The following is an 18,971-nucleotide window of genomic DNA, read 5'->3' as shown; positions in this document are numbered from 1 at the left end:
TATGTAATTATGCTTCCTTGCTCCGATTTCCCTTTGCCTTGACAAAACGTTGACCAAAATACTGTAGATACTTTCACAAAGAGCTAGAATAATTATTCAATACGTATCTAAATGCTTTTCAGCATTGGTTTTTGTTGATTCATTAATTGTTTGAAGTAATTTTTCAAGGACACATTTGATGATTTCAGCACAAATGCTAGAATGTGTTTCTTGTCAGTATAGACCATTTTTATATCAGTGAGACATGTCACCATGGGTCCTATGTAATTCCACTTTTGTGGATTAATCAAAGAAATAGTGGGCAGATCAATTGATTATGAAAATAACTGTTAGTTCTACACTTAAACTTTAAAACAAAAACAAAAAATGTTACTGCTGCAAATTTACCAGTCCTTTTTCAAATGGGAATAAATGTTTGTTGGGGCTTGGCTTTGTCAATATGACACACAGACACTCAGAGAATGGCCAAACTACATGCGTTTAAAATTATTTTATTTTATTTGAAGCACAGAAAACAGCTCATTTAGGCAGTTTTATGTAGCAATACTTGTGCAGACTCACTGGTCTGGCAACTAAATATTAGTCGCATGTTACATCATTTCACATAGAAATAAATCTCTATCAGGAGGAAGAGAATGCATTAGTTTCTGACAGCATGAGTCAGCACATATACACTGATATGGCATCTGAACATCATATAAAAATAAATCTCTTAACATAGGAAAATACACATCTAATCATCATTTTAAAACAGGAAACAGCATCAAGCAGCATGAAGTACAGTAGATATGACTTGAGCAAGTTAGTTTGAGTTAACACATGTCTGGAGTGAGTTGTTTGGGTTAGAGTACATGAGAGCAGATTTTATTTTACTCAGAAAGGTCTATCATAAACATTTATTTCCTTTTAGCTATTATATTAATTGGACACAAACATTGCATTACTAAATATATCAAGCCACAACCCGTTTTAAACCAAAACGGGATCAATGTATGTTTCCAAGTCAAACACAAATGCAAGTCAAACCCTTTTTAACTATGAAAGTTGAAGTCACATTAACATATTATTAAACCGTGTTGTCTCCTCCTAATTAACACAAACTCCTCTTTGACTCAAAGCATCCAAACAAACACAATCCATTCACTCTCAGCACAAACCACAGGATGTTTTCTTTATGTTCTCCCCAAATCTGATGGAGCCTACTCCATGTGTTTCCAAATGTATGAAATGGAATGCTTACAAGGTGTGAGAAATGGCTGCAAGTGTATGCTGACTATCTGCTGCTAAAGCAGTTTCCATTTGTGATCAAAATAATAAGATATAAACCAGATTAATATATTCAACTTGATTTGAGGTGTTTGAGGAGAATACATGAAGCAGACAGCCTATGGATGAACACTCAGCCACTCATCATCACACTATCCCCAGCACAGCTCTGTGTGGAGGCAACACTAGTGCATATTCACTGATATGGCATTAGCTTATATTAGCGACACAGCCTAAACTAAAGAAAGGCTGTGTTAGTTAGTAGTACTCACACAGCAAGTGGCAGCAGAACGGAACAGCAATATGACTTCTATACTTACATAAAGCCTTTTAAAAATGTAGTTTTGAAGGTTCAATATGGCGAAAAGCTAAGCTAAAGGTAGGCGAAGCTAAGCTAATCAACTCCTGGCTCTAGCTCCAAACTCATAGAGCATTTTGTTACTCATATTTAAAAGTAAGTAAGTAATATCAATTATATGATATCATAAATTGATCCCAATGTTATTAAGGACTCATGTAAAAGTTCATCATCAGATTGTCGGTTCTTTGTAAAATTAGCTTCAGAGAGACGGGAATGAGCCAGCCACTAAGGAAATGTAACAGGTGGCCGCATACACACTGATATGGCAGCCCACCTTCAGTAAACAAAGTGGCAGCAGCACATTCTCTCATCATGTCTGATTCACACAGGCTGAAAGTCTTTGGCAACTAAACTCTCTTATCTGCCACAATACCACGAGGCAATGTGCTTCCATCCGACACCAGCACCATTTAAATCCAAAGGCAGCTCCAACATGACTCTCTCATATATAAAAAAAAAAAACTATTAGTAAGAAATTATGCAATTTGTAAGATAAAAAAATAGTAGAAAGTTACGAACTGATAATTTCACTTAATTTCTCTTAGAAACTTGAGAGAAAATGGACAAAATAATCAGGCATGGAGAAGGGGAAGTCATGGGAAGGGAAAAAGGAATGTAAAGTGGTAATAGATTAGAAATAGAGAAAAAAGTAATGAAAGTGAGTTGGAGACGTTGCTGGACGCCTGCAACACATTACATCCAGAGGTCGGTCAGCATGAAGCTGAACAAAGCCATCAGCAGCAGCAATACAGAGGACTTCACTGTAAGTACAAACAAAAAAAAGAGATATTAAATATGTTGTAGGTAAGAAAACAATGGAAATCATTAGAAAGCTCCCCTATCTGTGTATTTATTTTATGGCTGAATGATCTATATCCTAATTGCACTCCACTCTTCAGTTATACCGGTAATTACAAGAGGCTGCTAATTTGCTCATCCTTTTTTTTATTATCATACATAGTGACACAATTGTAACTATCTGTCCTGTCCACATAGTTGACTTTAAAAAATGAATTAGCCTTTGCTAAAATATAGAACTACCGAATACTAGACATTGTTGATCTACTTGGCAGACCTGTTTAACGATTTAAAGTGATATCTAGACTTTGTCGGAGAAAACATTTGCTTTCTTCACCCTTCACCCTTTTTTCAATTTACAACATTTCAGTTGCTTTGGTTATACCCACACAAATAAACATGAAAAGAAAAAGAAAAATCCCTCTGATTTACATTGGATAGTGTGGAGTGACTTTAGCTATTTTGTTTGTTTTTACCTGCACTGGATGAGTTACACTCCAGGTCAACCAGCGAGTCCATGTAGCCCTGGCCCAGCCACTCCTGGTAGGTCTTCCTGTCACCAACACCGACAAGGATAACAGTGGAGTCTTTGAAGATGAGGTCTGTGCCCTTGTACTCCTTCGAGTCAAACATCTTGAACTCAGTACCTGTATCACTGCCAAAATATGTCTATAGGGAAACAGAAATAAAAAGGAACTTAATAAACATCACAGACACCATTTTCTTCCTAAATTCCTGTTAGCTGTTTCTGTTGGATTATATTGTCCAACAACATGCTTTCTGGCGCCCAAATAATAATTCTCAGACGTCAGAGCATATTTGATGCACCACCAAAAATCATCAAAACATCAAATCTCATGTACGAACACCTACATTTGGTCTCAGAAATCTGTGAGTCCTTTACAGTGGAGAATAATTTATATAATTATTGTTTCAGATCTCTTTACTTGGTTGGCTTACACCCTCTGAATCAATCGGTACAGTGTTACAGACCGTACGCTGTATAAGCTAGAGACATATTAATACTTTTACCTGTGCGCGGTCAAGTAGTCCATAGATGGCGTGGATGTTGGTGTCGGGCCGTACCATTACAGCGTGGGAGGGGACTCTGGCCAGGTGGCAGTGTCTGTACTGTGTTACCTCAGCTTTAGTGTCCTGAGAGCACAGCAGCTGGAAGTCTTTAGACAGGAGATCCACTGCCCACGTTTCACCATTACCTGAACAAACACAAAGAAAAATGATGTCCCTTAAAATTACGAGACTCTTATAAGAACATTTTATTTCTTGAAGTTTGTTGTCTTACCATCAGTATTTTGAAAGACAGTAGAATGTTTGATAAAAGCCACATCTCCATCTCCTTTTGCAAGACACCTGAAAGGACAGATAGACAGACACATGCAGTATGGGTGCAACGTTCAATAACATTTGATATTGGAGGCAATACAGTTGCTAATTAGAGAAGTTTTTACTGGTGCACTTTTCCCCAAAGTCCCATAACATTGAGTTCAATCATCCGTACAAAAGATGAGGGTGAAGTTAATTTTAACTCCATGCTTTTCAGCAAGGAACATCCAATCACAGACCTTAAAATGATGTGCCGGTGGGTTAAACCTAAGGATTAAAGTACTAATAGGGTCATTTTGGATGAATTAAGCAGCTGTAGCGCAGTCATTCTGTCAGAAATAGGTTTCCAACGGTCTATATGCACCCATGTTCATTAACATGTATTATATTGTTGGGGATACAGGGACAAATTGGAGTGAAAAATGTAACTTTGATGCAGTGCAGGGGTTTGGGGTGTTACCTGAAGGCACCGTCGTATCCATCATACAGGTCTTTTCCCTTCTCACACTTGTTCTGTCCTGATTCGGTGCCCACACACAGACCACACAGGTTGCTGGGTAAACCGGGCTGGTTTGCACCTGGTACGCAGCTTTTCTCAAAGAACCCTCCCACGGCTAGGCGTCATGGGAAACATAAACAAATTGAAAGTCAAAGAATGGAAGAAAAAGTAAGGCTTTCAAAACAAATGGGTTTTATAACGAACTGTCCATTCTTTACATGACGTTTGTTTTACTTGCAGAAATGAGGAACATTCAGCCTGATACAATAGTTTTATAATTTATAATGTGGCTTTCAGTAGCTTTCCTTTATGATGTAATCTTGATTGGGCGTGGTGTGGATCTTTGAGCATATCATCAAACATGTCAAGACAAATGCAAAGTTGGCAGTGTGAGGGTTTAAATACCAGGCATTAACAATATAACACCAAGTCCATTACATTTGAGTCGAATCCGCACAAACTTTGGTGGAAGTGAGGCGTGAGGCATTCTTTCCCAGAAAAACGACCTGCATGTTTGCATGAATGCTATTTTTTCTGAGTTCTGACTATTCTATCTCACACCACTGTGTGTCTGTGTGTAGACACACAGACACAGATTCACACACCAACATCCCACTGACCTTGGGGTATCTGACAATGCTTAGGTGCTATCAGGCCTCTCTCCATCAGCGTTGCTACGGGAACGTTCCAGCCAGCCGTGCGACCATATCCGGTGTGACAGGAGCGACGGCCACGCAGGTCGTCAAGGTTACGGATGTCAAAGCTACTCTTTTTCACCACTGCGACTGCATAGTACATGGAACCATCTCGGCTCTCTGGAGACAACAGAAACAACAACCTCTATCTCCTGCCTTTGTAACAAGAAAGTGTGACTTTGCTTGTGTGAGTTTATGTGTTTGAAATCTTACCTGTGTAGCTCTCGCCGGTAGCAGGGACCAATCCGTACGCTTTGCCTGCTGTGTAGATGTAACCTCCATCCAAGGTGACGGCATCAGCCTCGTTGTTCTACACAATTATCGAAAGGAAGGGCAGAGATTGAGATGCCAGAACAGCTTATCACAGATGTGTTGGTAAAGGTATCGGCTGATAGCTTAGAAGACATTTTACTACGTCAATGTTAAAGCTTAAATGTTTGTGGCAATGGTGGGACGAATTTGTACATTTTGAAAGTACAAGTCTCAAGTCAAGCCTCAAAGTATAGACCTACAGGTCTCAATTCAAGTCCAAGTCCTTCTAAACAAGTCTTGGGCACAGGGTTAGTTTAATACATCTGAACAAAGAAAAATGCTTGCGTCAAGGCTATATGGATGGTAATATCCATCTGTAGGTCTTCCATATTGGTCCCTAGAGGATGAATAATACTGACTTTAAAGATCCATAGACTTTTCCTTAATCAACACATTGTGGTTATCATCGGTTGTCAGTGTACAGGTCTGCAGAGGCAAATGCGTCTTTCTCTCATGTCCTTACATAATGACTCCAGTTCAAACTTTTGGTGTATTTAAGGTATAGTTTTAGAGTTTTTCCACCGTAAAGCACAGATACTGTGTTTTAATTTGAATTAAAGGAAATCACTGTAGTTGTTCTTCAGCAACCGCCAGCTGAAATCATCTGTTACCTTGATTCTCTTCATGCAGTCAGTCACAGAGTCCCCGTAGACACATTTGATTTCTGGAGTCAGACCTTTGTTATGGAAGGCCACGCTCATGTCAGCACATTTCTGCTGCTCACCACTGGACAACACACACCAACGCAGGACACCTGGGATATTTGAAGATAGACAGGTGGGTTGTAAAGGAAGAAAGAAATATGAATTGATAGGTAGGTTTCCCAGTTAGCTAGAACGGGTAAATGTACTCATACATTTCACAAAGAAACTTCATAGAAATCAACTAGTGCCATTTTTGTTTGACCTTCAGCTTTACAGTCCATGGCTGTCAGAGCATTATGATAGTAGCGACCCATCCACTTCTCAGGGTCATTTGACTCGGTCCTCTGAAACATGGTGGATGACTCAGAGAAGAGAACAGTTCCTCCTCCGTAATCCATAGATGAAAACATGCCGAACTCTGACTTTTCCTGCAGATGACAAGCAACACTCAATTCATCTCACGCACAGAATCTCACATTAATGAATGCTAGTCCGACTCCTTCAATGTGTCTCAATGTTAGAATCTTGAAGATTTTCTTCTCTTAAGTCACTATATATTTTCGTAAGAGGTAACACAATGGTGACTGAACCTTTTGCCCAATGATGAGATTACAAACTGTTGGAACATTCTCAAAAAGTGCTCCTAAAAGTGATATCAATCGAAATTACCGGCATAGAGAACCAAACAAGATCTTCAAGATTGTAACTTTAAGATACTTCCTGTTATTTGTGGATGTTTAGACGTACCAGTCCCTCCGTCAGCATGTTGAACACCACAGAGGGAGTGACGTCCATGCCAACAACAATTCCACGAAATGGGACGCGGACCAGGTGGCATGTTTTCCATTGAGAGACAGGAGCTCTGGAGCCATCACGACACAACAGCTCATAATCCGCTGAGTTCAGTTTGTTTCCCCAGGGAGGAGTTTTATCTGGTGAAAAATAATAACTGGTTAGCTAACAGACATGCTAATAAGCTAACAACAAAGTGGCTGAAAATGTAACAATTGATGTGGTCATCTCTGATTGTACAGCTAACTAAGAGGTTACCATCAGTGTTTTCAGCAACAGTGGTGTGTTTGATGAAGGCCACCTCTCCTGCATCCTCAGTCAGACACCTACAGAGATGAAACACAAAGGAGGAATTGAGAATTAAAGGTCCATGCTACTTGGAGAATGTCACACCAGTTGCTTTGAAAGTGTTAGTGTTTCTTGACTCAAATTCCTATCCTTTGCTTTCTGTCTCGAAGAGGAGGATACCAACCACTGTGCTATGGCCTTGCATGTGTTGGTAGCCATGCTAGCAGTGTCACTTGTATAATGTCTGAGTTTTTTTGCCGTCAGTGAGGAAAAGAAATGGGGCTCAGAGCCTCAGAATACTGAAATCTGTATTTTATGTCATCTTTTTTTCCTTCTAATTTGTTATTATTTGGTGCAGGCACGAAACATACTACCAATATAAATACATTGCTTCTAAAATCGTTCTGTGTCAGAATACTTAAATCTGTATTTTTTTAAATGTCTTTTTCCTTCTAATTTGTTATTATTTACATTGCTTTTAAAATCGTTCTGTGTGACACGAAAAAAATGGCAAAGTCATGTTGGTGAACACGAATCAATAGATTAATTTCGTGACTATAACACGAAATGCCGTGAGACTGTGTTGGACATTAGGATTTATTTCAAATTGCTCAGTTAAGTGAATTGTTTTACAGACATTTTAAAAACATGTCCATTAAGATTGTGCTACAATACCTTTTTTTTTGCAACCAAAACTTAACATTTTCCTAGCAAATGCGCTTCATTTTTCTAAAGGAAAGCCCGAAAAATATTTTTTGTTTGTTTATCGACAACATAGCTTTTTTATTTATATTTCGATATGTTCAATGTGCTACTGTTTGTAAAATGTTATTAAAGATGGAATGTCTCTAGGTCCTGGAAGTAATTTACAAATATGTGAATACCCAGTTCTGCAGAACAGTAACTTCTGTGTGTTACCTAAAGGCTCCCGCGTAGCTGAAGTATAACTCTTTGTCGCTCATGTCACATTTGTTCTGTCCTTCACCATTTCCTATGCACAGCTGACACAGAGACGCTGGATCACCTTTCTGGTTTGCGCCGGGGATACAGCTGGCATTGAAGAAATGTGCCACACCTGATGACACAAACACACAAAAGTCTCTCCAGCTTCCTGTATGTACACATATGCACAATTATTTATGTGAAGTGTATTTCCTACCCTGTGGGATGTTGCAGCCCACTACAGACATGTAGCCCTGGTCTATGAGGTATCCTAAAGGCATATTCCAGCCGGCTGTTCGGCCTTTTCCTGTGTGGCAACTCCTTTTTCCTGCCAGGTTGTTTATGCTGATGCCAGAATTAGCTTTCTTCACCACGGCAACTGCATAGTAGTTAGCACCGGTACCTGAGGCAACAACAGAGCAGGTATAAAAACACACTTCACAATAACTGAGTACTTGCAATGTATTACATGACATTTCTACTTTGATATAATGTAGGAGATCAGTGCTGACTACCACTCACACACATGTAACACGTGTGATAACTTAGCCTGCATTAAGTTGCTACAGGTTAACCATAATAAATACACATTTTTGTCAATACATTTGTTGCTTTCTTGCTATAAATACTCATAAAGACACTTTTATGTTTGTATAAAAAACACAAATCTACAGCTAGTTGCTTAGCTTAGCTCAAAAACTGGAAACAGGGAACAGCTAGCCTGGCTCTGTCCAATAGATAGTCCAACAACTTCTCATTACACCAACAGTTCTAGTTGTACATGTTAAACAAATTATACAGTGTTATTATGTGATTTTTAGCAGTTCTAAAAGGTGTATTGTTTTCCATTTGGACGGAGCTACTAGCTGTTGTTTCCAGTCTTCAGGCTAAGCTATATGGCCACCCTGCTCGACTTCACGTGGCTCATCTTCTCATCTTTAAGCAATACAAAAACCGGAATATTTCCCAAAATATTAAACTATTCTTTTTAACATTACTTACTAAAACAACATACTGAATTGGCTAACATGTTTTTTAAGTTGCTTATCACACAGGACCAGAGATTTATCTCTCGTAAAATCATGTTTCACACTTGTATTTCTCTCTGAATCGCTATCTCTGTCTTCAACCATCTAACTGTGTTTGAGTTGCTTTTCAGATGAAAGAAACATTCTAACCATCCATTTTTGATTCACCGGCAGCAATCTTAAAGGAGTTGGTTTTCCCCAATTTGTAGATGTCAGGGCTGAACATGGACACGGCATCTGCTTCTTTTTTCTGCAGTAACAGAGAAAGCAAAAAGATGAATAGTGTTATAAATATCAGGACATTTCCCCAATATTATAGATTGACAGGGACAGCTGATACACTTGTAGAACATTGTACAAAGAAACAATAACTATTTATGGTATGGTTTAAAACATCTAAATGTTTTGGAACAGAGACACTGGATTTTTTTACAATAAGAATAGGAAAGTCTAGCTAAATCTACACTTTAAGATTACACTTTCAAGATGAATGCTAAAATGCATTTTCAGCATATCATGTATTTCCTGTGGTTGCCCTAAAGGACCCAGTGTGCTGCCTGATATCAGATATAAAAAAGTGTATTGCAACTGTAAAAGTAGTTCCAGCCTTGTTATCTTATGCCTGATAGTGTGTTCTACCACTCAAAATATTTAATAATCTTTTAACAAGTCTTCTGGTGTCCTGACTGATACAGATTAATAGGTTACTAAATAATAAGGTATTTTACACTGCAAATTATTTTATGATTTGCCTATTAAGAAATAAGGCCTGCTTCTCCACAAGTGCGAGGCAACGGCTTGTAGCTGCCACATTTTTGCCGCTCTTGGACTACGGGGATGTTGTGTACATGAACGCCTCAGCTCACTCCCTTCATCTGCTGAAAGCTGTCTACCATGGGGCTCTGAGGTTCATAACCAACTGTAAACCCCTCACACACCATTGCACGCTGTACTCTTTAGTCAACTGGACATCATTATCAATGCGCAGATCACTGCACTGGTACAAACTCATCTATACCGCTATGCTTGGACTGCTGCCCCTCTACATATCCACTTACATATCACACAAACAGTAGCCTACAGCTATAGCCTACGATCTCAAAATTACATCACTCTGTCCGTCCCCTCAGTACGCACGGTGCTTGGGAAAAAAGCCATATCATACTCTGCCCCCTCGACCTGGAACACACTTCAGCAGGAACTTAAGCTGACCAGTTTGATACCCATCACGGATTTTAAACTAATTTTAAAAAAAGCTGGAGAAATCATCTGTGGGTGTTTGCACCTGCTATATCTGACTACTGTATATGGATTTCAATGACTACTTTTTTTACGATGTTGTATTTTAGTGTTGCCTCTGTGTTTAGTGTCCTGTCTGTCTGTAACTTTGTGTGGTAGTGTTACCACTGACAGGTCTCTCTTGGAAATGAGACCTTGTGTCTCAATGAGATTTTACACCTGTATAAATGAAGGCTAAATAAAATAAAAAATTAAGGAACAACTACCATTTTTCAAAATTGCTTAAATTCCTCTAGCCCTATTATTCCGACCTGTAGTTTCTGAACGCAGCCTTCGATGGTCACTCCGTAGACACATCTCAGGGATGGACGGATCGAGGCTTTGGCGAAGGCCTCCGACATGGCCGAACATTTTCTTTGCTCTGCATCTGAGATGGTGCACCATCTGATGCTGCTCTGGCCAAACACTGAGAGAGAAACACAGACATCATTAAACTTTCCCACTAAATGAGTCATGAAAACATCCTGTCATCTCTATAACTATCCTACTGCTGTGAACATATTCTACCGTTTTCAATGTACTTGATTTCAAACGGTTACAATACAAATTGGAGGAATACAAAAAAAATATGTTTAAAATATTTTTTTTCTAATGTTTCTATTCATTTCAAATTCAAATTTCAGACCTCTAAAATTATCCAAAGTATACACTTTTTGTCACCTTATGGCCATGTACATTAACAATAAGTTGAGGTCAACTGGAAAATATGTTTAACATGTAATATAGATGATAATCTTGATAATCTTTCATTAAAACAAAAATACTATTATATAGAAAAATTCTGTATAGTTATATTTGTATCTCCACCTCTAGGGCAACCCAATCAGTGCTGTTGAATACCTTTGTCAACCTCTCACAGAAACAAATCATTTCTTACCAGTTTGTAGAATTAGCAGAAGAGCTGCCGCTGTCCTCCACATGGCCATGTCGTCGTTCTCTCTTCCTCTCCCTCTTAGGTAAAATAACCCCCTTTCCCCTCTCCTCTACTATATATGATGACTCTTGAGTCAAAGTCCAGCTTAAATCTCCAAGACTCAGCTTAAAGTCCTCGCACAAAGCTCAAAAGAGGCTGTATATTTAATGATTTACAACTTCTACAACATGTAATTCAGGAGTCTAACAACTCTCGAGTGTTTGAAGTTCAGTGTAGAGTTTATGAAACGCCTCCCTGGTTTACCTGGCCTGACACGTGTCTGCTGCCTGGCTGCAGGCCAGAGTCCGCACAGAGAGGTCTTTTAAAGCCAGCGGACCCTCCTCTGCTTTTCTGTGTGGTGCTTTTCCACTGATGGGGAAAAGGAAAGAAGTGATTCAGGCCAACACAGTGAGTCACTGACTCTCTACTCTGAGAGGAACAGCACAAGGAGCCTGTTTACCTTGTCTGACCTTTAAAAGTTTCTCCTATACAGAATATGAGGTCAGATAGCAGATACTTTAAACTAAGCCTTATTGATATGTTGTAATACAAATACATTTGTTTTTATCCTGGTTAAAATAAGGCAAAAATAAGTCAAGTAAAGTGAGGTACTGCTGATTCTCTGGTTTTTGGGTGGGTGGTATATTAGTAGGTGCTTCATATTAAATTATGTTGTATGAGTCACGGTTAAAAGAAAAAGAGTGAGTGTTATTAGAAACAGAACAGATATCGGGGCATTGGACAGCTGACTTTTATTTCGTTTGATTAGATAATGTTATCATACTCGGCTCTAACTGGGTCTGCCTCTTACTGTTATCTATGAAGCATCTGCCAAATGGAAGCTGCAGGATATGAGGACACATGATTACAATAAAAAAAGATTTCTGCAGACATCTGGTCAAAAACAGAAAAGCTTTCTAATCATAAAAATCTGTAATTGCTCTGAATGTTCCTCCATGTTCATACTCTGGGCCAACAGCACATGGCTGAGAGAAAACATTTAGAAATGATCTGCAAGGAATGAAGTCAGCAATATATTTCTTGTTCTTAAACCTACGAAATAAATTAAGGTATAATGCATTTCAAACATAAGTTGAAGAGCAAAAGACTGCTCCAATTGTTATTAATAAAAAGTATTACAGACAGGGTCCAAGAATGGCAAGCCGCATGAATGTGTGGGAGCAAATTATTTCTAAATGCTCTTAATAATTCTCATATGTTGTCTTGTTTTATGTTTACTTGATTGTCTTTGCTTTTTAATGAAAGTTTGTAAAGGCCATTTTATAGTATGTTTCTGCTGAACTATATTGTAATGCTCTTAATGTGCCTTGTGTTGAAAGGTGCTGTATAAATAAACTTGCCTTGCCTTATTGTAAGGCAGTGAATTTGACATTGAAAACTCTCACTAGCTATTTGAGTAGTCTGGTCATGCTGCTCCAACACTCACAAGACACAACGTGACAAAGCAAGAGTGACATGGAGTTGACAAGTCACGTGTCAGGACGAAGATATTTTACCCTCACAGCTTTCAGCACCTAACATCAGCTGCCCTGACAAGCTGCTGCCAAAATACAATCTTTAAAAAAACAAACGTATGAGCTGATTCAAGCTGTGCAGTTTACATACAAATAATACATTTTCTTTGCACCAAAATTTGAAACGGCAGTTCTTGCTGTCCACGGTTTCACAATAAAACTGTACCTATAAAGTTTATACAATTTTTACAATTATTTGTGCAACACTTGTTTTGTTCTCTTCACATCCCGAGGTTGATTTGGTGCCAACTTTGAGTTATCTATGATTTATACCTCATTGCCCCTTCAGTTTACTGCAGGAACTGTACCCTATGATAACCACATTATGGCTTTGTGACCCGGTATCTGGATCTACTCCAGGAGAATGTTACTGTGAACTTTCGCCCTGGCACATTTTAATGAGGTGAGACAGGAGCTGAAAGTTGGATCTGTAGAGATGACTATGGATCAATGTAATCAGGAATTGACCTCAGAGCATCATATATAGAATAAACGGGAATTTTGACCTTTAAACTATTAAAACATAGTTAAATCTGGCAACTCGAATATTCCTCCTAAAATGGGTTCCTTACATAATCTTGCTCTTTATTTATTTGTATTGCTTTCCCTCCAATCTATTACTTGCTTATTATAGGCAACGTCTGCACTTAATAATGTAATTTCTCAATCATTTCCCTAATCCATTTATTCAAGGTTTGCTAGAGAATATTGATGTTGCTTGGTTGGTTCACCACTTTGCTCTGAATGTAAATATCAAACTATTTGATGGACTGCAATGAAATTCGGGAGAGACATTCACGTTCCCATAGCGATTAATTAATCCATTGCTTGGTGACACTCCCACTTTACTCTAGCTCCTTCACCAGGTCAACCACATGTATGACCAAATACTCATGACATTCTCATCAGCCTCAGCTGTACATCTTGTTCAGTGCTAATTAGCAAATGTTAGCATGCTACACATGACAGTCATTATGGTCAACATCTAACCTGATACACTCTAACATATTAGCATTGTCATTGTGAGTATACAAACACTGCTATGTGCATTTCAATCAAGCCTCACAGTCAGCAACTGCAAACTCTTCAGCCTGCACACCCTCTAAAGTACTTATACCTCATTCACACAACGGAGATGTTCTCAACTACTATTTAGTTGCTAATAACTTCAAACTAAAAAAAAGAAAGCAGCATTTTTAAAATCAGGAAAGAACCAGATTCTTTGCACCTTTCAAGCCAAGATCTGGAAACTTTGAAAAACTATTACAAACCTGCAGTAGAGGTGGAAGTGGATGCAAAATATTCACAGTTATTATTCTATTCACATTCATACAGTCCAAAACACAGAAAGAAAAATAATCTCCCGTCTTCGGTCAAATGATTTCAGTAAATCTCAATAAAGACTTTTATTTTTTTGTACCAAAATAGGCAGTTAGAGCAGGGATAAATATTATAATATGTAAGATATACAGTAGTTCCATCTCTGTAATAGATACTTTGCATCGGTGCTTTACTCTAACAGACAGTGGCATGGTCCCCCGGCTGAAACACAGCAGAGTCACACAGAGAGTCCAGTTCTGTCAACTGACAACACCACGGCCAAGTCATGGAGGATTACCGATGAAAAAAATAATATTTAGCCGGACATTCTGTGAGGAAATATTAAAGCTCTCAAAACACATGTGGTCAAAACAATTTATTATTTGGGTCTTAAAGCTATTCTGATGACAGAACGGTCTTTCTGCACGTCTCTGGTCTCCAGTCAGCTTGGAGGAATCGCCTTGTGGGGGTTGAGGGTGGAGATGAGTAGTGGGCGGCTGACAAGGTCCATACAGGGGCCGTGTTACCTAAAGCATCTCGGTATTCCAAATGTTCAATTGATAACAGATTTTGTCGTCATGTCGGGTGAGCCCCTATGTGACATCACTCTCTTTTAGCTCTGATTTTGGTCTCCACCGTCTCCTGGGTTAAATATCTGGCTCCTTTGGTGCTACATGCTCCATTATGTTTAGCAGCTCGATGCTAACTGAGTAAGTCTGTTGTTGGATTCTGAGCAGGTAGTGGACAGTGAACTTGTTTTAAGAAATAATTCATTAAGAAGTTGAACAGCTGTGTGCTGCAGAATAAAACAATACTATGAGAGCAGTGAGAATCGGCTAAGTGGTGGGCCAGTTGGCTAACACTTGAAACTGAAACTCACGTTAAGCTGTGGAGAGATGCAGATTCAGGTGATTTTTCTGTTAACCTTGTCATACGTTTTCACATTGTGTCATTTGATACATTCTTATTAGAAAAATATTGATATAGTCGCTTTACGTGAAAAGTCAAACCATTCATTTTTACCTGTTACCCAACAGAGGGTTGTGTCACAAGATGTTTTACAAGATGTGAATAACGATGCATGAGGATGTCCAAGGCAGGGGTCACATGAATGACACAGCTAGTACAGATAGGGTACTTGGTAGTACTGTAAAGTTGCATATTGTAGATCCAAAAAGCAGGAGACAGGGATTAAAAATAAAAACACATTCTCACAATTGTTTCATAGTGGGCAAACTATGTGTGAGACCATTAAAACACCTTTGATAAAACAACCTATTTCTGGATAACAGGTAAAAATGCAACACTTTGATTGTCCACCTGTATTATGGGAGCACAAAGGTCACAAATGCAGTTATTTTCAGGTGATATTCATGCACACTGGGACTGAAGGCTCATACAAATCCAGCATGACAGAAACCTGTTTCAAAGAGACCTTATGCAGTTCATTGGTGGTCCTTGACAGTAGCGTTTACGAGAGGAGTGGGTGACGAGTAACTTTAACTACAGTAGCGTGACATACAGCAAATGACCATAAAGAGTTCCCTGACCTTTTTTTGCTCTTTCAAACTAGCAATATAATCACTGAAAACTGAAAGGAGAGTGAGTGTGTCACACCAGAAACACTGGGACGGGTTAAGATGCTTTTAAGAAACCAGCCCTCATTAGTGCAACTACAGTAAGAAGGAGAGTTATAACATTGATGCTGATGATTATGATGATCGTGTTGATGAAGAAGATGATACACTGATTGATGGTGGAGTGATCGACTAATGTCACAGTGTGAATGTGAAGAAAGAGAGAGGGGGGGAGGGGCAGAGGGGATGAACGCAATGAGTCAGAGAGGAGGAAGAGAGGGGGGGAGGCAGAAAAGCCCTTACGAGACGAAGACTTCAGTGAAGTTTTTCAGGAACTGTATCAAACTGCGAAAAGTGAAATGACTTCATTACAAATGTAAACTATTTGTCAAATTTCTATTGATATAAATGACTCGTAGTTTTAGCCTATTCTTTGTCACTCGGTTTGAGCATTAAATAGGATTCTAAACGACTTTTTCTTCCCTTTGCTTCTTGTGTAAATTTGGGTGCAAAAAACACAAGTAAAGCAGCCATTGATTCCGTTTGCAATCACTTGCCATATATTCTTATATCTGCACCTTGCAAAGTGGCACTAATGTACCCTTGTTGTCTGTTTTCTCTGGTGTACCATCAGCAGACTTTTTTTCATTTCAGACCATTAATGTGTCCATACATTATTGAACTGTACATTTCCACTGGAGAAATGATGATACATTTTGTTCACATCACTGAGTGAATTGTTAACATATTCAAAAACAATTAACTGGATAAAAGTCTCTGTTTTGAGCATATTTTAATTTCCCTTTTGGAATCTTTCTTTTTATTTGAGAAACGTGGGTTTAGGGCTCCAAATGAACTCTAAACACACCACAAGCCTCAATATGTTATTTATTACAAAGCTATCTAATTTACTTTTCTAATGATTATTTAACTGCAAAATGCTGCTTCTTAAAGGACATATTGTTTTCTTGTCTCCAATTGTACTTTAGTTCCATTTGGGCCTTTGATACCAAAATGCTGATGCAGATTATAAAATCATCACCTCATGTATAAAGTCTGTAGTCTGCAGGGGAAGAAGGAAGAGGAGGAGGAGGAGGAAGAGGAGGAGGAGGAAGATATGGGATATGAGAGAAAGATAGAAAAGACTTAACAGGAGCAATGCCATGAAACGGACAGTTGGGAAGGAGATCAAGATTTTGTCCCAAAAACATGCTCTTAAAGCTACAGCGTGCAAAAGTCTGCCTCTTGGTGACAATAATATCATTACAAACCCATACATGAATGCATTACCCTTCGTTAATATGAAAACAACAACGACAACAACAATAAGAAGAACAATAATGAAATCAAATCAGATAATGGTACATGTCGCCATGATTTAAACCACCTCCTTAAACATTAAGGAACTGAGCCGTAGGAAGATCCACCGATAGGCTGCTGGACAGACATTAGCCCCTCCCACTTCAGGAAGTAGCAGTCCCAGATAGTCCCAGCCCTGTCCGACTTTATGTGCTTGTGTAAATGTGTGTGTGTGTGTGTGTGTGTGTGTGTACTAATGTGTGTGTACAAGAGATAGATAGAGAGGAAGCAGGCTGATAATAGAAAATGAGAGATGTAGGAAGTGTGGAAATAGTGATGTGTGTGATGATGTGTGTTTGTTCAGAGTCGCTCCTTGGTGGGCACCCAGATGTAAGGACCAGACTGCTCCTCAATGATCTGCTTCACCTGCGAATACACCTCCTCTAGAGTCGAGCCATGGACGATACCTGCAGGCAGGTAGACAGAAATTAATATCCAAGAAGATCCTTTACATAAACATATTACCATGGTAACCCACTGTGTGTGCTTAAAGGAAATATATATAAAAAGCTTTTATTAAATAAGGAGTAACCTTTAAAGGTCCACATCTGTGTATTTCATTGTGTGTAGGCCTATGTGTGTTATTTACATAAAGCGACCGTTCACCTCGAGACCTCTTTCTGAATCTCCTGTGCACAAAACTGTTATATTTAGACTGCAATGTGTCTCAGTTTACTCAATAATGTCACAGATTTCGCTAAAGAAAGGCTTCAACATTTCGGGAAATACAATTATTCTCTTTCCTGCCCACAGTGAGATGAGAAGATCAATACTCTTCTACTAACCGGTGAAGAACTCTGTGAACTCCAGCTCCAGTTTGACGGCTCTTTCGAAGGTCTTCCTCGCCTGCTCCTCATTGAAGCGTTTGTTCATCTCTCTGGAAAGACAGACATGAGGTGTCCATATTAAAGAACAGAATATAAAACATTGTTTAATTATTTCATTCAACTGCTGTCAAATGATAGGCTGGTACTGTACCATCTCACTGTAGTGATCCTGATCAAACAGGAGTTAAAGGTCACCTATTATGCAAACTCTACTTTTTCATGTCTGTTATACATCAACATGTGTCCCCTCTGTGGAAAGAGATTCTGAACGTTTCAGGAACAAAGACCCCCTCTCTTTCTGTCCTGATCCATTTATATAAAAACCTGTCTGAAAATGAGCTGATCAGATTTTGGCCACTTTATGATGTCGTCATGGTTTTTTGGGTTGTGTAACCATAGAGTGGCGAAGTCACGCCCACTTACTTCCGGGTAATGGGACCTTATTTCGGAAAAATTATGCATTGAAGTCAATGGGGAGAGAAAACGTATCTTTCGATCCCGTTTGAATTGTGCCATGAATTACACATATGATGTTTGTCAATCTTAAAAAATAATTTCCATGTCAAAAAAGTCACAGTTTGTCGTAAAACTGTTGAAATATAAGACTATGAAAAATACGTAACTAGAAAGACTACAAATCCCAGAGTCGCGTAAGTGATGTCACAATTGTTTTCCTCCACCATTCAGATACCTAAGATCAGCGCAATATAGATATAATCTATCTATATGGCGCTGGCTAAGATAAGATAACTTTAACAAGATGCCTGTGTGCTTAGTACCAGGTTGTTATCATACCAGCAATGGGTCTTGCTCATTCTTTCGCTTCCCGTCTGATGAAAGGACCAGGAGTGTCTGGATCAAGCTAGCTAGTAGCTAGCACGTTAGTTAGCATTACAGCCGTGTCATTTTTATTAGCCTTAACATGAAGTAACATGAAGTAACCCAACATGTTAAACAGTAAGAGTAGTAGTCATATTTCGTGAACCCTTTGAATAGTACTGTCACCGGTGTGATCATTCTATAATACACAATTTAAGCCCGGGGGAGAAATGCTAACGCTAACGCTAGCGATCTTCTCTACTTCATGCTATCTGCACAAATGGTTGACATTAAACATTAAAACGACCAGGCAGTTCAGAGAGAATCAAAGGAAGGCAGGCAGGCAGCTTTGC

General features: G+C 38.9%; 2 protein-coding genes across 6 annotated transcripts in view; both read right to left on the bottom strand.

The window, feature by feature from the left end:
• Nucleotides 1-479: 479 nt before the first annotated feature.
• Nucleotides 480-11,261, bottom strand: meltf (melanotransferrin). The gene is made up of 16 exons (XM_034147520.1): nt 11,146-11,261; nt 10,520-10,674; nt 9,120-9,219; nt 8,159-8,344; nt 7,918-8,074; nt 6,970-7,037; nt 6,667-6,851; nt 6,182-6,347; nt 5,887-6,029; nt 5,177-5,273; nt 4,889-5,083; nt 4,230-4,383; nt 3,729-3,796; nt 3,458-3,642; nt 2,902-3,094; nt 480-2,388 (listed from the first exon to the last, which is right to left on the bottom strand). Exons 1-16 carry the CDS (start codon nt 11,192-11,194, stop codon nt 2,321-2,323), a joined length of 2,169 nt encoding a protein of 722 aa, XP_034003411.1. The 5' UTR covers nt 11,195-11,261; the 3' UTR covers nt 480-2,320.
• A 2,833-nt stretch (nt 11,262-14,094) lies between these two features.
• The window catches only part of LOC117495918 (disks large homolog 1-like), a 113,968-nt gene continuing 109,091 nt past the window's right edge, over nt 14,095-18,971 (bottom strand). For all 5 annotated transcript variants that reach the window (XM_034147515.1, XM_034147516.1, XM_034147517.1 and 2 more), the window contains 2 exons: nt 17,758-17,849; nt 14,095-17,379 (listed from right to left, as the gene is read on the bottom strand). In XM_034147515.1, coding sequence (XP_034003406.1) covers nt 17,273-17,379; nt 17,758-17,849 — 199 coding nt within the window. In that variant the 3' untranslated portion in view covers nt 14,095-17,272. The remainder of the gene's footprint in view (nt 17,380-17,757; nt 17,850-18,971) is intronic.

Source organism: Trematomus bernacchii, unplaced genomic scaffold (genome assembly GCF_902827165.1).
Source record: "Trematomus bernacchii unplaced genomic scaffold, fTreBer1.1, whole genome shotgun sequence".
NCBI classification, from domain to species: Eukaryota; Metazoa; Chordata; class Actinopteri; order Perciformes; family Nototheniidae; genus Trematomus; species Trematomus bernacchii.
Note: the sequence above shows the minus strand (reverse complement) of the source record. Positions and strands in the feature narration are given on the sequence as shown.

Excerpts from the sequence above, each read along its gene's own strand:
- meltf (XM_034147520.1), bottom strand. The coding sequence starts at position 11,194 with ATGGCCATGTGGAGGACAGCGGCAGCTCTTCTGCTAATTCTACAAACT. Across the intron at positions 6,030-6,181 it reads CATGGACTGTAAAGCTGAAG|GTGTCCTGCGTTGGTGTGTG; the intron begins GTCAAACAAAAA and ends CAAATATCCCAG. Across the intron at positions 3,797-4,229 it reads GGATACGACGGTGCCTTCAG|GTGTCTTGCAAAAGGAGATG; the intron begins GTAACACCCCAA and ends CTGTCCTTTCAG.